At 38.9% G+C, this 22,224-nt stretch overlaps 1 protein-coding gene across 8 annotated transcripts in view; it reads right to left on the reverse strand.

The window, feature by feature from the left end:
- Window positions 1–1,909: 1,909 nt before the first annotated feature.
- The window catches only part of shtn1 (shootin 1), a 105,316-nt gene continuing 85,001 nt past the window's right edge, over window positions 1,910–22,224 (reverse strand). For 6 of the 8 annotated variants that reach the window (XM_043712830.1, XM_043712827.1, XM_043712828.1 and 3 more), the window contains 6 exons: window positions 19,876–20,029; window positions 18,525–18,621; window positions 15,953–16,032; window positions 8,223–8,320; window positions 7,027–7,089; window positions 1,910–4,093 (listed from right to left, as the gene is read on the reverse strand). In XM_043712830.1, coding sequence (XP_043568765.1) covers window positions 3,950–4,093; window positions 7,027–7,089; window positions 8,223–8,320; window positions 15,953–16,032; window positions 18,525–18,621; window positions 19,876–20,029 — 636 coding nt within the window. In that variant the 3' untranslated portion in view covers window positions 1,910–3,949. Of the gene's footprint in view, window positions 4,094–7,026; window positions 7,090–8,222; window positions 8,321–15,952; window positions 16,033–18,163; window positions 18,304–18,524; window positions 18,622–19,875; window positions 20,030–22,224 lie in introns of those variants that run through there. The other 2 variants (XM_043712833.1, XM_043712834.1) reach the window with 2 other exon arrangements.

Below are 22,224 nucleotides of genomic sequence, written 5' to 3' on the forward strand. Positions count from 1 at the left end.
GTTCAATATACTTAGTGATCTAAGTGAAGTTTGTAGAATGATGATGAAAATAGATTGTTTTCACATTAACAGTTAAACATGTTAGGGGTAAATAGTGGCTATAATTTTACATTATAAAAGACCAGATCTAGGTTGGATGTCAGACATACCTTTTTTTCTGCCCAAAGCCCTCTGACTCCTGGAACCGGCTGAATGACTACACACTGGGTGACATTCCTGAACTCCTTGCACCAAAACGTGGGATAGTTTCTGACTGGATAAGAGGTAATCTCATACAGAAAGTAGAATTATTAGACTCAGAGGGAGCTAGAGGTAGCATCTAGTTTCTATCACTTCAGGGAGATGGAGAAGAATCTCCTAGATTTTCATCTCTCAATTTGAATTGGATCATTTATCTGAAGAAATGAAATGTGCAGGGTCACTGGGAAGAGAGAGAGTGGGATGAGGTGAATTATTCTCACACAGAACCAGCAGGAATGTGGTGTGCCAAGTGGCTTCCTTCTGTGCTGTGACATTCTGTCATTCTATGATAAATTGGTCTGCACTTTAACATGGCTTTTTTTTAGCCCATCCCAGGAGGTCAAATGGTTTCAACATTGGGTACAGACAGTATATATTGCACTGCATAGGAAATCACAATTTTGAGGACAGACTGGTTAGATAACACTCATGTCTTTGTATCATCAGAAATTCTAAGAAAGAGAAACCTCATTTTTTTGTTACAATAATAATCAAATGTAGCTCGAAAAAGAAGGCAGTGCATTGCAGTATTGTGGCGCAGTCTTACATTAACACCCACTCAACATAAATAATGTCATTCAACAACTGGATTGCTTTCTTTGTAGTAAACCTAAGAAATTACGCTGATAACTAAAAGGATTCTCAGCAGTGAGTAACACTTGATTCATTGAGATTTTTGAAACTGAGTTTTTCTGTAAGAAACATACTGGTTCTACATAACAATTAATTAAATGCTCCAAATGCATGCAGAAACGTCCTTGCTTTAGATCAACCTGACATGTCAGCAGAATTAATTACAACTCAACAAAGGCATGTTAGTTTCTCAGTGGAAAAGAAGCATTAACACTGCTGTTCCTTTTTTGGAAGCAGTTACAAAGCTAGTCAGAAACAGCCTTTCTCCAAAGTGAACCAGTTTGAAAATTGATGCTGAAAAGAAAAATTGAAAGTCGTTAGAATGTTGAATAGTTGCTTGATATCCACCAAGAGCAAGTCATTCACCAACACAAATATAAAATGATACATGTTGCACTTCTATTATAAAGTGACTTGCTGTGAAAACTTTGAATGTAGGTGTTTCACAAAGTGAATATAATAAAAGTCCTACAATTCAGAACAAAGGGAACCATAAGTCATAACTATATCAAAACACATGAGAATACGAGAACAGCCCCACACAAGATGCTTCTGTGCTAATCTAGTTTGCTAAATGTGGATTTCATGGAAAATTGAGACTTTGGTACACCACAAAAAAGTTTTATTCACTAATAAACCATGGAATAGAACTGGTAAAATGCCTGGTCTTTTTATGACCAAAGTTTCTATTGAAGAATTGATTGTTTTTTTTTCACCTGCCATCAAATGGATCCCAGGGGAGGAGCAGTATTAGAGAACTTTACTGTTGCCCTACCTGTTTCCGGTTAGCATTCTTTTTGAATCTTTATTGTTTCAATCTGTCTGAACCATGGCATTCAAGAATATAGAAACGAGAACACTGGATCAACATTTATTTCTTAAATAAACTCCAGCAAAGCTACAGTTAACGGAAAACAAAGGAAGTGCTTATTTAATGGTGAAGGATTTATGGTAGAGTATCATTTTTCATCAGTTAATAAGCAGGCAGTGGACCAAATGATAAAGTTCACATAACTCTTTTATTCCACATAATCACCATGACTGTGCAGAATACTAAAATACAAAGTGCGTTCCAGTTTCAATTTATCATGTATTGTGCCTGCATTTACACAGGTTTATTTCATTTCCTTTCCTGTGAAGGTAATTTGTACTTCATACAGCAAAATAAATTATATAGAGGATCAAAACTTTGGTACCATAGACACTTTGGAACAGTTATTAAAATCTAATCTTTAAAGAATGGACAAAAACCTGAGCACATCGACAAAAGGCAACTTCAAGAAACTTTCACTTAAGCAAATTAAATTTATCCCTCTTTTTCACTAACTGTACAACAGTATTGTTGTTCACAAATGAACTGTGAAAAAAATATTGCTGAAAAGGGCAGAAAACAGAACACTCTCTTATACATCCTGTGATCACTTTGGTTCAACAAGTCCAAAATGTACAAAACCTCTGTATAGACAAAAAATATTTGGATGGCTTTCTGCTTTTGGTCCTTCTTTAATGATTTATCATACCTTTTGAGAAATGATTACATGTGCATCAGAAAATAAAAACAGATTGCTTCAATCAAATGCAGCCACAACATAACGAGACTTGGATCGGCAGGTAATTTCCGTTTCCATTTGTGCTGACTTAACTCCTTTCAATTCCCTCTGTAATCTTTGAGTGGCACACACCTGTAAAGGCTAGATTTATTTCTCAACAGTATGAAGCACCAAAGCTTCAATTACTGATGACTGCACAAAGCAACAAGTTGATCCCATTTACTTAGCACTTTTTGTTCTGACAATTTATCCAAAATCCTCATATGTGACAGATGGAACAATTACTCTCATTTGACTTAAAAACAAACAACTTAGTTTTGAAAGAAAAGCTAATACTTCTAATACAAACCAATGAAATGTTCACCTTGGAGTTGGGGTTAATAAGACACTTGAAGTCACAACATATGTCACAGCATTCATTTTCTCTCACTTCACTTAATGTTAAGTCAACAAAACCTTCTGGGTTTCGTTATGTCCTGTATATTTTCTTAATTAAATATTCCAATCTAACTGGATTTTAAAAGTCCTTTATGTATAGCCTCATATAATTAGTTTCTTTGAAATGGAAATTAATACCATCCTTTTTTTTTGGGGAGGAAAAAGCTGATTTATAACTCCAGTTAATGCTTTTGATTTTGTCAATAAGATTTCCAAGAAGAGACATGTTCAGGATTGTATTTAAGTGTTGGATTCTCAATTTTCTCCCTTTTTTTAAAACATGTTTAGTACTTGGCAATGTGTAGCAAGAGAAGCCCATTTTCTCCTTCTATTCATTGGATATTGTGTAAGTGATGCAGCTTGCTAAAAACTACCTGAAAAATCATGGAAAACTGAACATGAGGGTGGCAGAATCAAATGAATACTACTAAAAGTCAAAAGAAATCCTATAAAATATCCAGTTAGCATCAGACAATTGTTGCCTGAAAATTCAATATGCAAAACAGTCTTTGGCTCAAAGCATGAAAGATGGCAGCATAGTCCAGACTTTACACCAATATAATGGGATGATTTAAGGGGAAAGCCTCAATGTTTTGAAAGCACAAATTATTGAAACAGAGAGGTACTTGCATCCCTGCTAAAGGTTTGAATTCAGTAAACCAGCTGTCGTTTCCTGAAGGCAAATAAAAAGAAGTGCTGATTGTAATGTCCTATTATAATACTGGGCTGTCTATAACCACCTTTACTCAAGATAAGTAAGCCATTCAGACAGTTGTTGGTGAAAACCTTTAAAATTGACAAGTGAACTATGTGGGAAGCATTTTTTTTTACTTTTCTATTACTTTGTTATACAAAAAGCTGCTAACTTTTAAGTGAAAATATAGTTTTCAATCTTTAAAAGTCAGAAAATAGTTGTCATATTAGAAAATAAAGATGAAAACTTGATTTTATTCTTTAAGGTTACAAGTAGTACACAAAAGAAAATATTAGTGATGAAACATTTCTATTCACTGTGCCATAAGTGGAAGAAAATGGTCCAACTTGGATAAAAAACACCCGGTAGCCAATTGCTCTAGAAGAATCATTAGCTATGGATTATAAACAGAGTTTATTGAGAACTTGCCACTAGCATTAGTTTCTGCTGCTGCCTTTCTGTGTTGAAGAACTCTTTCCAGCTCATTTTCTTCATTAACCTGAGTAATTGTTGTCAATGTTCCAACTTTACTAGATTTCTTCAGAAGAAAGAAAACAAACCCGTTACAAAACATAAAGCACAATTTAAATTCAGTGCACAGCACAGACATCTTCAGTTCCTGAAAGCTTCTGTTAACTATCTTTGTTAGTACCTGCTTGTAAAATTTTAGTTATATTTCAGATTGCAAACCAGAAAGAAGCCACATTTAAGAACCTATTACGACAGGGAATTGGAGCAATTTGCGAATGAGGTATTCAAATAAGTTTCATTTCCATTTATTCTTTCATGGGATGTGAGCATTACAGTTATTTGGAGTCCATCTGTAACTGCCTTTGAATGGAATAGTTTACTAGGTCATTTCAGAAGGTTGTTATAGCTATAGATATTTATAGCTTTATTACAATTCAAACTCTGCCAGATACTCTGACAAAGAATAACTTCTAACATCACACTTGCAGCTTATGAGGGGCAACAGATTACTTGTTGCTCCCTTCTTATAATGCATTCAGGATAAATAAACCAATAGTAATGCCAGGCTTGCATTTCTCAGTTGTGTTTCACAACTGTCTGCAATGTACATCACACACAAAATAATCTCTCTAATTGAAATTTTGCAAAGGATTAGAGTACAAGCTTGTCCCAAACAATGCTTCCTTAGCTGGAACGGCAGAACAGAAATGGAATTTTCCAAAACATTGTTAAAACCTATATTTATGGATAGTACTGGAGGGCAAAGATTATAAAAAAACAAGTCAATATTTTTCAACACAATGATTGGATTTGAATATACTTTAAGATCAAGGCTCAGACAGATTTTTAATCAGTGAAGAAATCAGGGTTATTGGGAAGAGGAAGGAAAGTGGAATTGAGAATGATCAGATCAGCTGTGATCTCATTGACTGACAGAGTAGACCTGATGGGCTGAATGGCCTTCGGCTACTCCTAGATCTTATGCTCTTAATGATTAAAATTTCCTGACCAAGAGAAAACCAGGCTTTGGATTTTAAAATGAGCCAAGTGGACTGCAAGCATTAACATACAAATTTTAATACCAAAATAGATTTGCTTGGAACCGCATTTTGTTGGATAAAACACTGGATGAAAAATGAGAAAATTTCAAAAGAGAGTCAAGTAGTGCAAGCTAGGTATATACTCATGAGAAATAACTGCAGGGTATTCAAAACTAGAGTACCCTGGATTACTAAGGATATTGATGAGAAAATGAGGAAGACAAAGGAAGCATATGATGCATACCGGAATAATAATAGCAATAGAAATCAATGCAGACGACTGGCATAAGAAAGGCTAAGAGGAAGCACATAGAAAGGATTACTGTTTGTTTTAGCACAGCCAGCAAAGTGTTCTTCAAATGTAATGGTCAATGTGAGCAACTGACTAAAGAGGTGCTACAAAAGCCAGCAGCACTTCAGGAAGAGAAATCGCCAGGCCGTGATGGGATACATCCCGGGTTGCTGAAATGGGTAAGGAAGCAAATCGCGAAGCTATTGACAGAAACCTTTTCTCGAAACACAGGATTAATACTGGGTGACTGGAGGATTGTAAATGTGACACCGTTGTTTAAGAACAGGCAAAGGATAACTCAGGAAACTACAGACCTGTTGGCTTGACATCAATTGTGGGAAAATTGATGGAGGCCATAATACAGGATAAGGTAACATGGATAAGGTAACCTGATGAAAGGCTTTTGCCCAAAATATCAATTTTCCTGCTCCTTGGATGCTGCCTGACCCGCTGTGCTTTTCGAGCACCACTCTAAGGTAGACATTTGGAGTATTATGTTCAGTTCTGGGCACCATATTTAAAGTTCTGGAGCTTGTGCAAAGCAGATTTATGAGAATTATACAAGGAATGAGGGATTTTAGATACAAGGAAAGATTAGAGAGATTGGGTTTATTCTCCTTGATTAAGAGGTGACTTTACTAGATGTTCAAAATGATGATCAATTCTGAATCCACTAGTTTGTATGTCAGTAACTAGGGGGTCACAATATCAAAATTATCAGCAAGACAGCTAGGGGTGAGATAAGGAGAACTGGTCTTTCTTTGTGCAAGCATAAAAATAATCATTGATGAATAGTTTAATCATAATAGGTTTCATAGCCAATCCCAATCTTGTCCTCATCTGATATCTTCATATATTCACATTTTTGCATTGATTGCCAGATAACAAATCAGGAATGAGAACTTGGAGCAATTTTCCCTCTATTATTGCTGAAGGTCAACTATCATGTATTCACCGCCTCCAAAGATGAGCTAATCAGCAATGAACTGAAATTAGAAGTGGAACCTTAACCTCTGCATTGTTGAGTCAGACACCATCGCTGAAAGAGTTTTCTAGCATAGCAGCTTTCCAAATAGACAAAAACTTCTTCACTCACATACAGACAACAATTTTTCTCTAAATCCTTTGCTAATTTTTCCCCAAGCTGTAGCACCTGTGTCCAAAACAGGAAGCTATGCCTGTTTGACTCTGTCAGCATTTACTATACAAAGCAGTGAATCAATTTGGATTGTGGACAAGACATTAGAGTCTAAGCCTAAAACACAGCATCTGTTGTCTGTGCACCCCGACAATCGACAGTAGTAATCCTTTTCACTTTGTTTGTTAACAACCATTAGATCATCTCTCTTATATTCGACTGGTAAGGCAGATTATGCTGCTTTATAAAGAATCAAAGCAAAGTCTGTAGTATCCAACCGGAGTCACTTCACTTTCCTTCCTGATTTCTTATACTGCTGGCCCATGTTGGAGTACAACATGAGACCAATTAGAGACTGGGAGAACTGCACCTACAGCAAAAGAGTCAGTTTGACCCAGGTCACTCTTAGGTAGTTTTGACAATAGCATCTGCAAGTGTTTGTGGACAATTCATGTCAGCAGATAGAAATGAACCTAAACCGAGGAAGAGAATTTTTTAAAAAATGCTTGGGAATTAAACTCAAGACTTACCAACATTCCTCTGAGTTCTTGGAGTGCATTTTCTTCCGGAGGTTCATTCTTATTCAGTCGAGTCTAGAAACAAAGAAGGAGACTGTAAACAAGGAGAGTAAAGCACTCAGATGTGAAGCTAATTAACTGCATTAATAGCTGCAACTAACAGCCTCTAAAGGATACTACATTAAATAATCTATTCTACTGTGTTCAGAAAATGAGGATAATGAAAGACAACAAATAAATGAATTTTGATGAGGAACCTTTTCAGGAAGTAAAATACTGGAAGCAACAATTCTGGGTTAAGTAAGTACTTCTGATTTGCATTTTGGACTGACCTTTAAACTTGACTAATGTGGTATTTATTAAATTAAATTGTGTCAACTAGTACAAATCTTATTTAGTACAAACTGATGCACATATTTGAATAAAAACAAAGGAGCAATATGAATGTTACTTTGTTTCAGAATTTCAAATGTTTCGAGGTTGTCTCCTGTTCAGAATTTTAACATTTGATTAGAAGTACTGTATTCATTGTACCATTCAGTTGCAATTATGTTCATTAGGAATCTGCTGAAATCTTGGCATTATAAGAATTACATGATGTCCAACCCTGTATTGGATTAATTCAGGCAGGACTAAAGTGATTAAATCCAGGAACAGCATCACACATTTTAGCACTAAGTCATGATCCTGAAGGACTTAACTGCTGGACAATCAGTTGCCATCGCTCTTGCTCCGAGGGAGTTGATTACATAAAGCGAAAGTCAGAATGTTTGTGAGCAGGAAGGTATAAAGAAATATAGTAAGTGGAATAATGCATTTGTTGACTTGAATCATTGCTACCAGCTATCAATATATGAATTCTATGCCACATAAATAACTATTGAGGATCTGCCACAAAGTTCAATGCCCTATCTGGAGTTTCTGTGCCTTCATATTTGGTGTCAATTGAAAGCAAGCTGTTCAGGTAATTTAACTGTGATCACATACTATTGAATCTGTCCAAAATTTTCTATTTCCCTCTTTCACTAAGGAGACTGATGACTAACTCTCATCTGAAATTATACAAATAAAATGACTTGCCAGAGGTTACTTAATCTCAGCTATGTATTTTATTCTGTCACTGTGTGTTTGGATTACAGACTTTGTAAAGGAATAGAAATTCATCACATGTTGCTATCAACAATGATTTGCAATAAATGTTGAGCTACCCTGTTAGTATGATCAACTTTCCGAAGGAGAACACCCTTCTTAATTCTCTCCATCATTTCATCAACAGCCTGTTTCTTCAGATCTTCTAAAGGTTTCCCTGGAGAAAAAAAACTTATATATTTGAAATATAATATTCAGAAAATGAGTTTCTGACAGTGCAATAAATAACAGAACATTTGAGAGATACTTAGCAGGTCTGACAGTATTCCCGGACGAAAGAAAAGGAGCGTCAGAATTTGCAGAGTTGAGGTAATTCCAGATTTCATAAACCTGGGAAAAAGAAAGTGCCCCAGAAAATCAGAAGTTCATTCTGGAGGACAGGTTTCATAGCAATCTGTGTGCTGACCCCAGAAACAGTGCAGAGGTTGCCAGGTGTGGAGGTAGGCTGGATGGAAGGTAGAGTCACGTGCTGATACTTTGTCAAAGCACTAAACTAAACAACATAGATCATAGAAAAGTACAGCACAGAACAGGCCCTTTGGCCCACGATGTTCTGCCGAGATTTAATCCTAATGTAAAATATAGTAACTTAACCTACGCATCCCTCAACTCAACTCATCCATGTGCATGTCCAGAAGTCGCTTAAATGTCCCCAATGACTCTGCTTCCACCACCACGGCTGGAAACATATTCCATGCATTCACAACTCTCTATGTAAAAAAACCTACCTTTGACGTCTCCTTTATACCTTCCTCCTAATATCTTCAAACTATGACTTCTCGTACCAGTCAATCCTGCCCTGGGGAAACATCTCTGGCTATTGACTCATTCTATTCCTCTCTTCCTCCTTCTCTTCAGAGACAAAAGTCCGAGCTTATTCAACCTTTCTTCATAAGGCAAGCCCTCCAGTCCAGGCAGCATCCTGGTAAACCTTCTTTGCACCCTCTCCAAAGCCTCTGTATCTTTCCTATAGTAAGGTGACCAGAACTGGACACAATATTCCAAATGTGGCCTCATCAGGGACTTGTAGAGCTGCAGCAAAACCTCATGGCTCTTAAACTCTCTCCCCCTGTTGATGAAAGCCAAAACGCCATATGCTTTCTTAACAACCCTATCCACTTGGGTGGCAACTTTGAGGGATCTATGTACTTGTACACCCAGATCCCTCTGTTCCTCCACACTGCCAAGAATGCTGTCTTTAATTCTGTATTCAGCATTCGAGTTCGACCTTCCAAAATGCATCACTTCGCATTTATCCAGGTTGAACTCCATCTGCCATTTCTCAGCCCAGCTCTGCATCCTGTCTATGTCACGCTGCAGCCTGCAGTAGCCCTCTATACTATCGACGGCACCTCCAACCTTTGTGTCATCTGCAAATTTACTAACCTACCCCTCGACCACCTCATCCAAGTCATTCATAAAAACTACAAAGAGCAGAGGCCCAAGTACAGAGCCCTGTGGGATCCCACTCAACTCTGTCCTCCAGGCAGAATACTTTCCATCTACAACCATTCTCTGCCTTCTGTCAGCCAGCCAATTCTGAATCCAGATAGCCAAATATCCCTGTATCCCATACTTCCTGACTTCATAGATGAGCCTACCATGGGGAACCCTATCAAATGCCTTGCTGAAATCCATATACACCACATCCACTGCTCGACCGTCGTCGACCTGTCTTGACACCTCCTCAAAGAACTCAATAAGATTTGTGAGGCATGACCTGCCCCTAACAAAGCCATGCTGACTCCCTATAATCACACTATGCTTTGCCAAATAGTCATAAATCCTTTCCAAAACTTTGCTGACCACAGACGTTAGACTGACTGGTCTGTAATTGCCAGGGATTTCCCTATTATCCTTCTTGAAAAGAGGAACAACATTCGCCTCCTAACCCTCCGGTACGACTCCTGTGGAGAGTGAGGAGGTAAATATCCTGGCCAGCGGCTTATCAACATCCTTTCTCACTTCCCGGAGCAGCCTAGGATAAATCTGGTCTGGCCCTGGGGACTTTTCAATCTTAATGTTTTCCAAAGTTTCTAGCACATCAACTTCATCACTCTTGATCTGGTCAAGACTGTATCCCAGCTCCTCTAAATTTTCATTTATAACAAGTTCCCTTTCCTTGGTGAAAACCGAAGCAAAAAACTCACTTAGGGCTTTCCATATCTGCTGAGACTCCAAGCACAAGTTCCCTCTGCTATCCCTGATCAGTCCTACCTTCTCCCTGATCATTCTCTTATTCCTCACGTTGAGTAAAACGCCTTTGGGTTCTCCCTAATCCTTCTTGCCAAGCCTTTTTCGGGCACCCTCCTGGGTCTCCTCAGTCCATTTCTGAGCTCCTTTTTAGTAAGGCGGTAATCCTCTAAAGCTGTGCTAGATCCTTGCTTCCTCCACCTTACATAAGCTGCCTTCTTCCTTTTGATGAGAAGTTCCTCTATTCTCATCATCCAAGGTTCCTTAATCTTACCGCTTCTTACCTGCCTCAGAGGAACAAATTTGTGCATCACTCGCAACAAATGCTCCTTAAATAGTCTCCACATGTCTGCTGTGCCCTTTCTGTGAACAATTGCTCCCAGTCTATACTTCCCAACTGCTGTCTGATAGCGTCATAACTTCCTTTTCCCCAGTTGAATATCTTCCCTCGGTAATTGCTCCTTTCACTTTCCAAGGCTATGCTAAATGTGAGGCAGTTGTGATCAGTGTCACCAAAGTGCTCTCCCACCGCGAGATCTGACACCTGTCCTGGCTCGTTGCCGAGCACCAAATCCAAAATGCCCTCTCCCTTCATCGGTCTGTCGACATTCTGAGTAAGGAAACCCTCCTGAACACACCTGACAAAATTGACTCCATCTGAACAATCTACACTTAGGAGGTTCCAGTTGATATTGGGAAAGTTGAAATCACCCATAACAACAACCCTGCTACTTTTGCATTTTTCTAGAATCTGCTCGCCTATGAGATCTTCAATCTACCTACTGCTATTAGGGGGTCTATGGAAAACCCCCAATGCGGTGGCTGTTCCTTTGCTGTTCCTAACTTCCACCCATACTGACTTAGGAAACAAACCTTCCTCAACAACCTTTGTTTCTGTAGCTGTGGTGCACTCTCTGATGAGCAATGCTACACTCCATCCTCTTTTTCCACCCTCCCTGTTCTTTTTAAACATTCTAAACCCTGGAACATCAAGCAACCATTCCTGCCCCAGTGAAACCCACGTCTCTATTACGGCCACAACATCGTAGTCCCAAGAACTGATCCATGCTCTAAGTTCATCACTCTTATTTCGGACACTTTGCATTAAAGCAGACACACTTTAACCGACCCCTTTGTTTCATCACGTGAGAAACCTTCCTTTTAGATTCAATATATCCTGTCATTGTCACGTCTGCAACTGACCACCTCTCAGACATGTGGCTCTGATTCCCACCCCCCCTGCCAAATTAGTTTAAACCCTCCTGAATCACACAAGCAAATCTCCCACCCAGGACATTTGTACCCCTCCAGTTCAGGTGCAACCCGTCCTTCATGTACAGGTCCCATCTTCCCCAGAAAGTATCCCAATGGTCTAGGTATTTGAAGCCCTCCCTCCTGCACCAGCCTCGCAGCCACGTGTTAAGCTGCATTCGCTGACTGTTCCTCATCTCACTATCTCGTGACACCGGTAGCAAACCTGAAATCACTACTCTATTTGGAAGCTCTTCAGCTTCCAACCCAACTGTAGTCACTTTTCAGATCCTCAATCCCTTTCCTGGCTATATCATTGGTGTCAATATGTACCACGATTTCTGGCTGCTCCCCCTCCCCCTTCAGAATCTTGTAAACCCGATCGGCAACAACCCGGACCCTGGCACCAGGGAGGCAACATACCTTCCGGGAGTCCCATTCCTGACCACAAAATCTCCTGTCAATCTGTCTGACAATTGAGTCCTCTACCACTAGCGCTTTTCTATTTTCCCCCCTTCCCTTCTGAGCCACAGTGCCAGGCTCAGTGCCAGAGACCTGACAACTGCGGTTTACCCCTGAAAATGTCAAAGATTACCCTCCAGTTCTCACCTTTCCCATGCTAACCAAAGCTACCTCATTCCCCCACCCAATCCATTGTAGAACATCATATCCTCCATGCCAAACTATGCCATTCCATGCACTTGATGATCCTCTTCCTCCATAGCAACCTATACATTAGCTGAAAGGCCTCTCAAACTCTCCATGCTAAACTATTCTCTTCAACTCGCCTCCTAGGTTTCCTTGTACTTCATACCAAGATATAACCCTTTGCTTACCCCCAATAGCCCTTCATAGCCTCCATGCCACCGTATGCCCCCCCCTATCCACACCTTTTAAGGCTGTATGCTAACTTATTGCCAATTCATGCTAACATGTTCCCCTGAACTTACCTCCATTTGAACTTACACCAACAAATGCCAGTTCATACAATGGATACAATTGGTAGACTTCAAGACCCATAAAATTCCTTAATTGTCCAAAGATAAATTTACTATTTCAAAAGAAAAAGCTTTAGATGATGAAAATAAAACTGTCACTACATTTAACTCACTTTAGTCCCTAATAAAAACAACCTTTAGGACTCAGTCAAACTTCAGTTTATAAGCAAAAAACAAAAAACTGCAATGCTGGAAATCTGAAACAAAAACAGCTGGTTTGGAAGCTGCTATCTATAACAAGCTTCAGTTAACTTCTATAATGCATCTTGGGAGATGGTAAACACTAAGAATTCTGAGCAATCAGTTCTGAAGAAGTCACTGGATCCCAAAATGCTGACTGCTTTCTCTCCGCAGATACTGCCAGACTTGCTGAATTTCTCCAGCAATTTCTGATTTTGTTTGTTATATTTTCTACGGAGAATTGGACTTGTCAATCAAATACTGAACTGACAGGAATCCCACTGTGACAATGAAGTATGGCAAAATCAGTCATGGAGCTTAATCCCATAATGTGAACCTTCAAGCTTATATGAAGAGACAGAATGAAATAGTAAGCACTTAAAGGATGGGAGTCTTTAAATGACTTGACAGCTTCTTTTCCGGCTCTCTTAACAATTCCAATGAGTTTATACATTTTTACACATATTATTTTGATGTTTAAAAATTCCAAAGAGCATCTTCCCTTTCCAAAAATGTCCTGGATCATCCAGAAGAATGCCCAGCCTCTCTGAAGAAATCCAGCACCTTTTAACCTTTTGCTAATAGATCTGAACCCTAGGAATCATGTTCTGGACATTCCACTGGCAAAAATAAAACCCACCTGAAGCAGCTTCATTTCAACATTTCAACCTATCCCTGTGTATCTGGTGCCCTTGTCCTTCTAGATGGGGGTAGTAGGTTTGAAAGGTGTTGTCTCTAATGAGCTTTAGTGAATTTCTGCAATGCACCTTGGAGATGGTATGCACTGCTGCTACTGAGTATCAGTGATGGAGGGAGTGAACTTTTGTTGAGACGGTGACAATAATGTAGGCTGTTTGTCCTGAATAATGTCAAACTGCTTGAGTATTTTTGGAGCTGCACTTATCCAGGCAATGGAGAGTATTCCATCACACTCCTGACTTCTGCCTTGTGGACAGGCTTTGGGAAGTCAAGAGGCAAGTTATTTGATGTGTTATGGCTCAACGGCAAAAGGTGTGCTGATAATTGAGCCCACTATTTCATATGCGATCATAAACAAATAAATATCCAATTAAAGCTCCAAGATTCAGGACAAAAGTAACTCACACCAGGTTGTATCGTTAACATGAAAATAATTATTTATTGTAGACAGTTAAAGAATAAATTTATTGTAGACAAACTTATCCTTCAACAAAAGGTGAACAAAAATGGATTAGTCCTGCCTACTATGCAACTTAAGTGTTGATTTTGTTGGACCAAAGGGTCTGTTTCCATTCTGCATGACTCTTATACCCTTTAAAACAGCAAACTCACACAATCAATCATGAAAAGACAGACAAAAACAAAGTGTTTGACACAAACATTATGGGTGAAAAACCTAGACAGAAAAAAACTTCATGTGAAGTGTCCAGACCACAAAGGTGGAATGTGTTGTTTCTCAGAGTTATTTTTAAAAGTGATTGTAACATGATGTTGTTTGCAGAGGGATGGTCAATTTTTGATTCAATAGTTAATTGAGTGAACCTCGGCCTTTTCCTGGATTAGACTTTTACTTTTCAGAAATTTTGAGTTTTGTCTTTTTTTTTCCAGAGAGAGAGATGCTTATTGTTTGCAGGCTTCTGGATGTCTCAGAATGCATTACACTCACAGGTTTGGTATAAACTGCAACTGTTGTTGGGCATTTTCTCCTTAACTCCAAGGTGTCTGGAGCTATACTGTCTCATAAGGTATCCCTCTCAGTGCAGCAAGTAACATAACTTTGAGCAGCTAAAATGTAGACCACATAAGCCTACTTGATCTTTAAGTTGCAAAACAATTGTGGCACTCTTATATACTGCAGTCTAATTTGCATTTACCAATTTATTTTGCATAAAGAAAAACAAAATGAGGTAGCTTATATGGATCCCAAGAGATGTTCAGTTAGTGCTCTCCCATAGCGAAGTCACTGATCAAGGTAGCTAAATTGAGGATTTCACTATCCTGTTCTGTACCCCTGCTCCTGGGGGTCATTTATCCTGCTGTGCAGCAACCACATGGTCAACAATGAACTACCTGTCCAGAGATGCAGTGTGTAGACAGCCACCACATACATTTTTTTGCAGAGGGCCCTCTTGTTAATTTTGAAGCAATTCTCCATGTGGACCAAGTAGTTTGGGAGCTTCCACACTGTACCTCCATTTGAGCTGGTGCTTTGAAGTATCAGTTATTGAGCAGTTTATCAGTGATTATTTGGTCATTAATCTCATGAATATTAAAATTTAACCTTCCCCTCTGTAATATTGGTAGGAAATTTGGTTTATGGGCGAGACTAATATAAATCTAGAGGACTATTCACATAATGGTGTTTATAACTGTTTTTACAGTCTGATAACACCAAATTAGCTTCAAGTGAAGATTAATAAATTCTTTGATCAATATTCCCAGTGCCCTGCACATTGCTGGGCTGTGATTCCCTTTATTGCATAGTTTTGTTTCTTGGACTCACTCTTGAGAATCAGTCTGCCTTGCTTTTACAGTAAGAACCTCATATTGATCTAGGTGAGTGTATATGTGCTTTTTTATTAACACAATGTCCCTGTGTTAACAATGTTAGGTTGGGGACTAAACAGCTAAAGGTTTGCCTAGGACGCCTAATAATCTTGCAGCAGCTGTGGCAGCTACAGATATATCTATGTCTGGCCAATTTACATTGCTGGTCAATCATATCTCCCACTAGGTTGTCAGTACTGGGGATTCTATAAAGGCGGTGTGCTGAATTTCAGGGGAGCATTCTCCATTGTTAGAGATAGTTATTGCCTGACACTTATGCACCCTGGTCCTGATTGACTTATCTATCCCCTCATCCACCTGCCATACTAGTAGCTCCCCTGATACTTTCTGACAAAACAAACAAACCATTTGGCTACTTATCAGCTGGAACCTGGATGTTGTTCAGAACATGCCAACCGTCAGCACAAACGGCTCCAACATCACGGAGACTTTCTCAGAATGAAAGAACATCGCAGGGTTTGCTCTTGTTAAAAATATGGAGCAAGAAAACAGAAGGCTAACCAATTCAGATATTAAATATAGTTTTAAGCAATTAAAATTAAGTTTCCAGTTCTGACATATTTTAAATCAATTTTTTTTTAAAAGCACACAAGTGAAATGCGTCGGATCCTGTTGCTTACCTGCTTCTTCAGGTAGGGCCTTTCCAACACCAGACAAATTGGATGTTTTCTGTCCTTTACAAATGATCTTCATCAGATTTCTGTTGAAACATAAATGTGTTTTCTTAAAGCCTCCATTTGGATGGTAACATTCAGGCCCAGCTCCACTGGTAGGAAGATATTTACTGTAGTGGATAGACTGGCAATGTGGAACAGGAAATGTGAAAGTCCCTATCCCTTCACCATCTGGTTGCCTGCCCACCCACCCATCACTCTGGATCCAACTGATTCGCCCTATTCTCCATTAACCTATCACCTAACCCACCAGTACCTCCCCCAACACCTCCAGGCTGCCTCCCCTAGCCTGGCTCAATCCCTGAACCCCTCAACATCCCAACATTCTCAGGCCTAACCCAACCCTAACCCAATTCCTTAATAACCAATCCACCCCATCTCATGTCCATATCTACCTCCCACTTTAGCTGACACCACCCCACCCAGATGCCACCCTATCCTCTTACTTATCTCACACCCACACCTCCTTATCCACTTACCTTCTTACCAAGAATTAATCAGTGCAGAATACTGAACATGAAAATCTAATTACTCTTAGAATTAATAACCGCCATGAAATATTTAAAAGAAATTTTAAAATGCTCAGTAGCAATAATATTAAATCTTTTAAATTAAACAGAAAGGAAAGCTATGTGATATCTGTAAAATGCTGCAGAACGAATCCAATCTACTCTGGAATTTACAACTTATTGAGCAATTTAACCCTTACGTAATCTGCTGTTGCTCTGAGGGGGAATTGCCAGATCCTGCCGATCACACGTGGGTGAGGCTTCACTTGCCCCCCACCCTCCCTCCCTTACATCATAGCCTCCCCACTTTCCTACGATGGAAGTTTGAGAGAGCAGCCAGCATTGGAATACTGGCCATAAAAAGCATGGGCCGTTTAGTTGGTACCTTTTCCTGTAATCGGCATTAGTTGGAACAGTTCCAACACCAAACAGAAGATCTAGACTAAGTTACTCTACAAAAGTGAAAGAGCTGACTTATCAGTTTTGGTCACCAATCCTAAACTGACCATCATGCTAATAATTCTGGCTAATTTTGCCATTACATTCCAGATGAGAATCCACACTCATATTAAGTGCAGTGAATAAAGGACAAAAACATGGCAGGTAATTCCTCATCAGGCATTCCCTGGGCACATTGTTCCCTGGGCAAGAGCAGCTCAGTCTCATGAGCTGAATGGCTGAAAAATGCCATGGTCTCTTCTTATCCAATGTTACATCAAAAATATAAACTTCCAATGTTGTATTTATTTAAGTATTTCAGGTATTTTTTCTTATGGCAAAATTAATAATTTTGTAGCAAAGATTTTGCAATATAAAATTGCATGCCAAACCCAAGAAAACATCATGTTCCACTGCTCAGACCAGTCAAATATGGAATAGTTTAATGAAGGTTTCTTGGGACTTTGAATAGGGCTGCCTCCCATCAGCAGCACCTAAAATGAAACTATCCACTGGTCAGAAAATGGTGAGAAAATAGATCTGAATTTTCAAAATGTGGTGTCAGCAGTCCACGCCCATTCAATTTCCAATATATACTGCCTCTAGATTTCTACAGCTGGAAGTTATTGTCAGTATACTGTCTGAAGAATGTCAAGTTGTAACCATCAATCAGCATACATTTCTAACTGCTAAATGCAATGTAGCAAATTGTGTTGAGCAAGTGGCTTTCTGCATTTTATTACATACAAGATGTGCATTAGGCCTTTGCATGAGCTTGTTGCTACTGGCATAACAGGCACACTCCATTCAATAGCAAAAGGTTTATGAATAGAAAAGTAAACCACAGCACTGTTAACCTTTAAGATTTCAAACTCTCACGACAGAAAGGTTGTGGGTGAGTTGAAACTTATACAAGACTTTTACCTGGCACTCCTTTCACTGCAGCTTTGTATCTCTCCTTCCTTTAATGAAAGCTCTACATATTGCATTACCTGCCCCTTAGCACTGAGTTTGATTGAAGGAACAGTAATGGTGCAGCCAAGATATCTAATGGCATCCATGGACTGGTGTTATCACTGCCCAATAGATCAATTGTTCACTCCAGCTAGAGGTAGCTTAGGATGGCAAGATGTTTCACAGTGGTAGTGATGAAACTTCACAGCCTCTTGAGGTTCTTTGATTGTTTTCTTCTTTATTCATTCAGGGGATGTGGACTTGACTCTACTGCCCATCAATATTTGTCCTTGAAAAGGTAGTGATGAGCTGTCTCAAACTACTGAAATCCATTTGGTGCAGAAGTACCCACAAAGTTGTTTGGGAGGAAGTTCTAGGATTTTGACTGAGTTAAATCTTAAAATAATATAAAAGAAACACTTTTTATGAAATAACTGTACTGTACAATGTTAAGTTGAAATATAGTAAATGGAATGTTCATATATTTAACATAGTATTAAACAGTTGCCAAATGTTGCTGGAAGACATCATCCTACTTGAAAATTCTAGCACAATTTAAACAGCCCTGAATCACATATCGCTAAAACTGATTCTAGAAAAAAATATACTTTTATTACTTGAGTGGACTTGAAGAGGGTGATGGCATTGGAGGTGGCGGCGGCAGTGATGGTGTTGATTTTTCTGCTTGTTGGATCTGCTTCTGTAGCTCATCAACTGTAACAGAGGTACCAGAGTTTGAAATCCAGTGGTCAGAGTATTTGCAAGTTATAGAAAATCATAATGACATTCTGTGTTTGAAAAAAGATACATCAATTAGATTTCAGTTACTGAGGTGAATATTTTCTGCAGCTTCCAAAATGACTATCTTTTGTTCCACCATCCTCCACCACATTTGCTGCTTACCAGACCACTTTCTTCCAACCATTCAATATTGCCTGCACCACTCAACCACTGCTCTGATTGAAACCTTTGTCCATTTTTAACTACTAAAACTTTCATTTCTTCACTTTCTTAATCAATATCCCTGCTTCAAGCATCAGTTCATCCAAAATCTTGCAGCCACATCCTTTCTTGCACTAATTCCCTTAGTCCAGTAAGCTCCCTAGTGTTCTAGCTTTGCTGTTTGCTTGTGCTCCAGTGAGTCAATTTGAAAATTATTGCTTTTATTTTCAAAGTACTATTTACCTCACTGTTCATGAGAAAGCCAATCTCATTCTCTGTTCTCATATACTCTAAAACATGTAACAGAGTCTCATTTCCTCCACTTCACAACTGATGCCCATCCATTCATTCACTGCGGGCCAGCTCCTGCTCTGAGCTGTTTTCCTCTCAATTGTCACCTTGTTCCTGCTTTAAAAGTCATTAATTTTGATATACTTTAAGTTCCTTCGTCTAGCTTCTCTGGAGATTCTTTCCTTTCTTTCATTCCTACTGAAGCCTCTCCAATTACAAAAAGCTCCAAGATGTCTATGTGAGGAAATTAATTTAAATACAAGTTGTTACACAATGTGTAAAAGCAGATAAATAATCTTTCATGAAAAACATATAGTACCATTGTGTCGTGGACTAAAACTCACAATGTCAGAAGAAGCTGGGAAAAATGTGAAGTTTTGATGCTCGCACAAATCCAATTCAGAGCCACATTCAAAAAGCTCAAAGTTCCACAAACATTGTTGGGGGTAGCAGTCAACAAATGTTTTCAAAGTATTTTGCACATCATTTTCAGAAGTCAAACTCGGTCTTTGCCATTTGGCGCAGAATTAAAAATAAAAGCAGCGAATGTTGGAAGTCAAGCAGCATATGTGGTCATTGACCTGAAATGTTAACTCTACCTTTCTCTCCACAGATACTGCCCAGACCTGCTGAGCACTTACAACATTCTTTGGCTTTTATTTTGCTTGCTTAGCACCAGGTTAAACTGCATTATTACAAATCTACATCACATTACAGTGCCGACATTACACTTACTGGTGTGTTTCAGATCTTTCACTTGCTGGGAATAGTTTTGGCATTTTATTTCGAGTTCTTCTTTGTCTTCTTTGAGAAGCTCAAGCTGTTTCATCAGTGAATTTAATTCCTTCTTAAGGGTGCAATCATCTAATTGTTCCTGCATCTCCTTTAGCTGTCAGCATAAGGAGGAAAAGATTACATTGATTATGTACATCTGCTCTATGTTCCCTGTGTCTGTTAAAGGTCTTTATGTTACTTACATATGAAATGGAAGCAGAAGTGAGGCAGAAACATTTAGAATTATAAAGTCATTGAGTTGTACAGCACAAAAACAGACCATTCAGTCCAACTCGTCCATGCCAAACCAGATATCCTAAAATGAATCTAATCCCATTTGCCAGAATTTGGCCCATATCCCTCTCAACCCTTCCTATTCATTTAGAAGAAAGTGAGGACTGTAGATACTGGAGATCAGAGGCGAAAGTGTGGTGCTGGAAAAGCGCAGGTCAGGCAGCATCCAAGAAGCAAGAGAATCAATGTTTCAAGCAAGAGCCTTCATCAATGATGATTCTCCTGCTCCTCAGATGCTGCCTGACCTGCTGTGTTTTTCCAGCGTCACACTCTTGACTCCTTCCTATTCATGAAGCCATCCAGATGCCTTCTAAATGCTGTAATTGTACCAGCCTCCACTGTTTCCTGTAGCAGCTCATTCCATACATGCACCACCCTCTGTATGAAAAAAAATGCCTCTTTAGGTTCCTTTTAAACTTTCACCTCTCACCTTAAATGTTTGCACTCTAGTTTTGGATTCCTCTACCCTGGGATAAAGACCTTGGTTATTCATCCTATCTATGCCCCTCATGATTTTATAAACTTCTATATGGTCACTGCTCAGCATCCCATTCTCAAGGGAAAACACCCCACAGCCTATTCAATATCTCCAATAGCTCAAACCCGCCAACCCTTGCAAATCTTTTCTGCACCATTGCATTTGATCCCTCTAGCCCGCTCTGCCTTTCAATAATATCATTGCTGATTTGTTTATGTTTCAATTTCCATTTTCCCATCCATCCTCAATAACTTTTGACTTCCTTTCTTAACAAGAACCTACTTCTGCCTTAAAAATATTTAACAACCCTCCCTCCACTGCCAGGGGCAAAGCGTGCCAAAGTTGCTCTGACAGAAAAATATTTCCCCTCATCTCTGTTATAAAAAAGTGGCCACTAAGGTTTAAAACAATGTCCCCTAGTATTATGATTGTAACTAATGTTTATACTGGACAAATCAGATCCCAGATTGAAATCTGGCTTGATAGGTCTTTTTTTTGTTTTAATGAAGTGATCTTTCACTGAAACACGAGCTTGTTATGCTATAGATTTAGGCTTAACATTAAAATTCAAGTTTATTACACAAAGAAATGAAGATAAAATAGAATAAAGCAAACTATTTACATAGAACACATATTTAAAGATTTAACTCCATTTAATCCCAAAAGCCCCTTTAATTCAAAAATCCCATACTCACACCAGAGTGAATTTCCTTTTCCAACACACTATAGAATTTAAAGGTAATTTCAAAGAATCTGACAGTGTCTTCCTCAAATTTTCATACACACAGCATAAACTTACTGAGCATCAGATAAGCCCTTCATGTTGTAACCAAACACTTTTGGTCTAGAGCTCTTACTAACATTCCATACATGCACCATCTTCTCCATGAAAAAGATGCCCCTTAAGCCACTTTAAGAATTTTCCCCAATCACTTTAAACCTAAGCCCTCTAGTTTTGGACACCCCTACCCTGGAGAAAAGACTTAGGCTATTCACACTAATCCATGTTCCTTATGATTTTATAAACCTCTACAAGGTCACCCCTCAGCCCCTGACACTCCAGGGAAAGTAGCCCTAGCCTAATTAGCCTCTCCCTATAGCTCAAACCCTCCAACCCTGGCAATATCCTTGTAAATCTTTTCTGAACTTTTTCATGTTTCACAATATCCTTCCTATAGTAGGGAGGTCAGAATTGCATGCAGTATTCCAAAGGTGACCTAACCAATGACCTGTACATATGTCACTAGTTCAAATTCAAAGATATATATATGTATATATACACATATATATGTATGTGTGTGTATATATAAATAATGTATATCATTTAATTTTGAGTTTGGATCTTTGAATCTGAACTAGTGACATATGGGTTTTCTGTGTGTCTAAAGGGCTTTCGACAAATAGCTATTATAAGGGATTAGAGGAAGATAGTGGTTATGTCGCTGGATTAGCAATCCAGAATCCCAGGCTGATGTTCAAGGGACATTGAATCGTACCATGACAGATGGTGAGTTTTATTTCAATTATAAAAAGGGAAT

This window comes from Chiloscyllium plagiosum, chromosome 22 (assembly GCF_004010195.1).
Source record: "Chiloscyllium plagiosum isolate BGI_BamShark_2017 chromosome 22, ASM401019v2, whole genome shotgun sequence".
Taxonomy (NCBI): Eukaryota; Metazoa; Chordata; class Chondrichthyes; order Orectolobiformes; family Hemiscylliidae; genus Chiloscyllium; species Chiloscyllium plagiosum.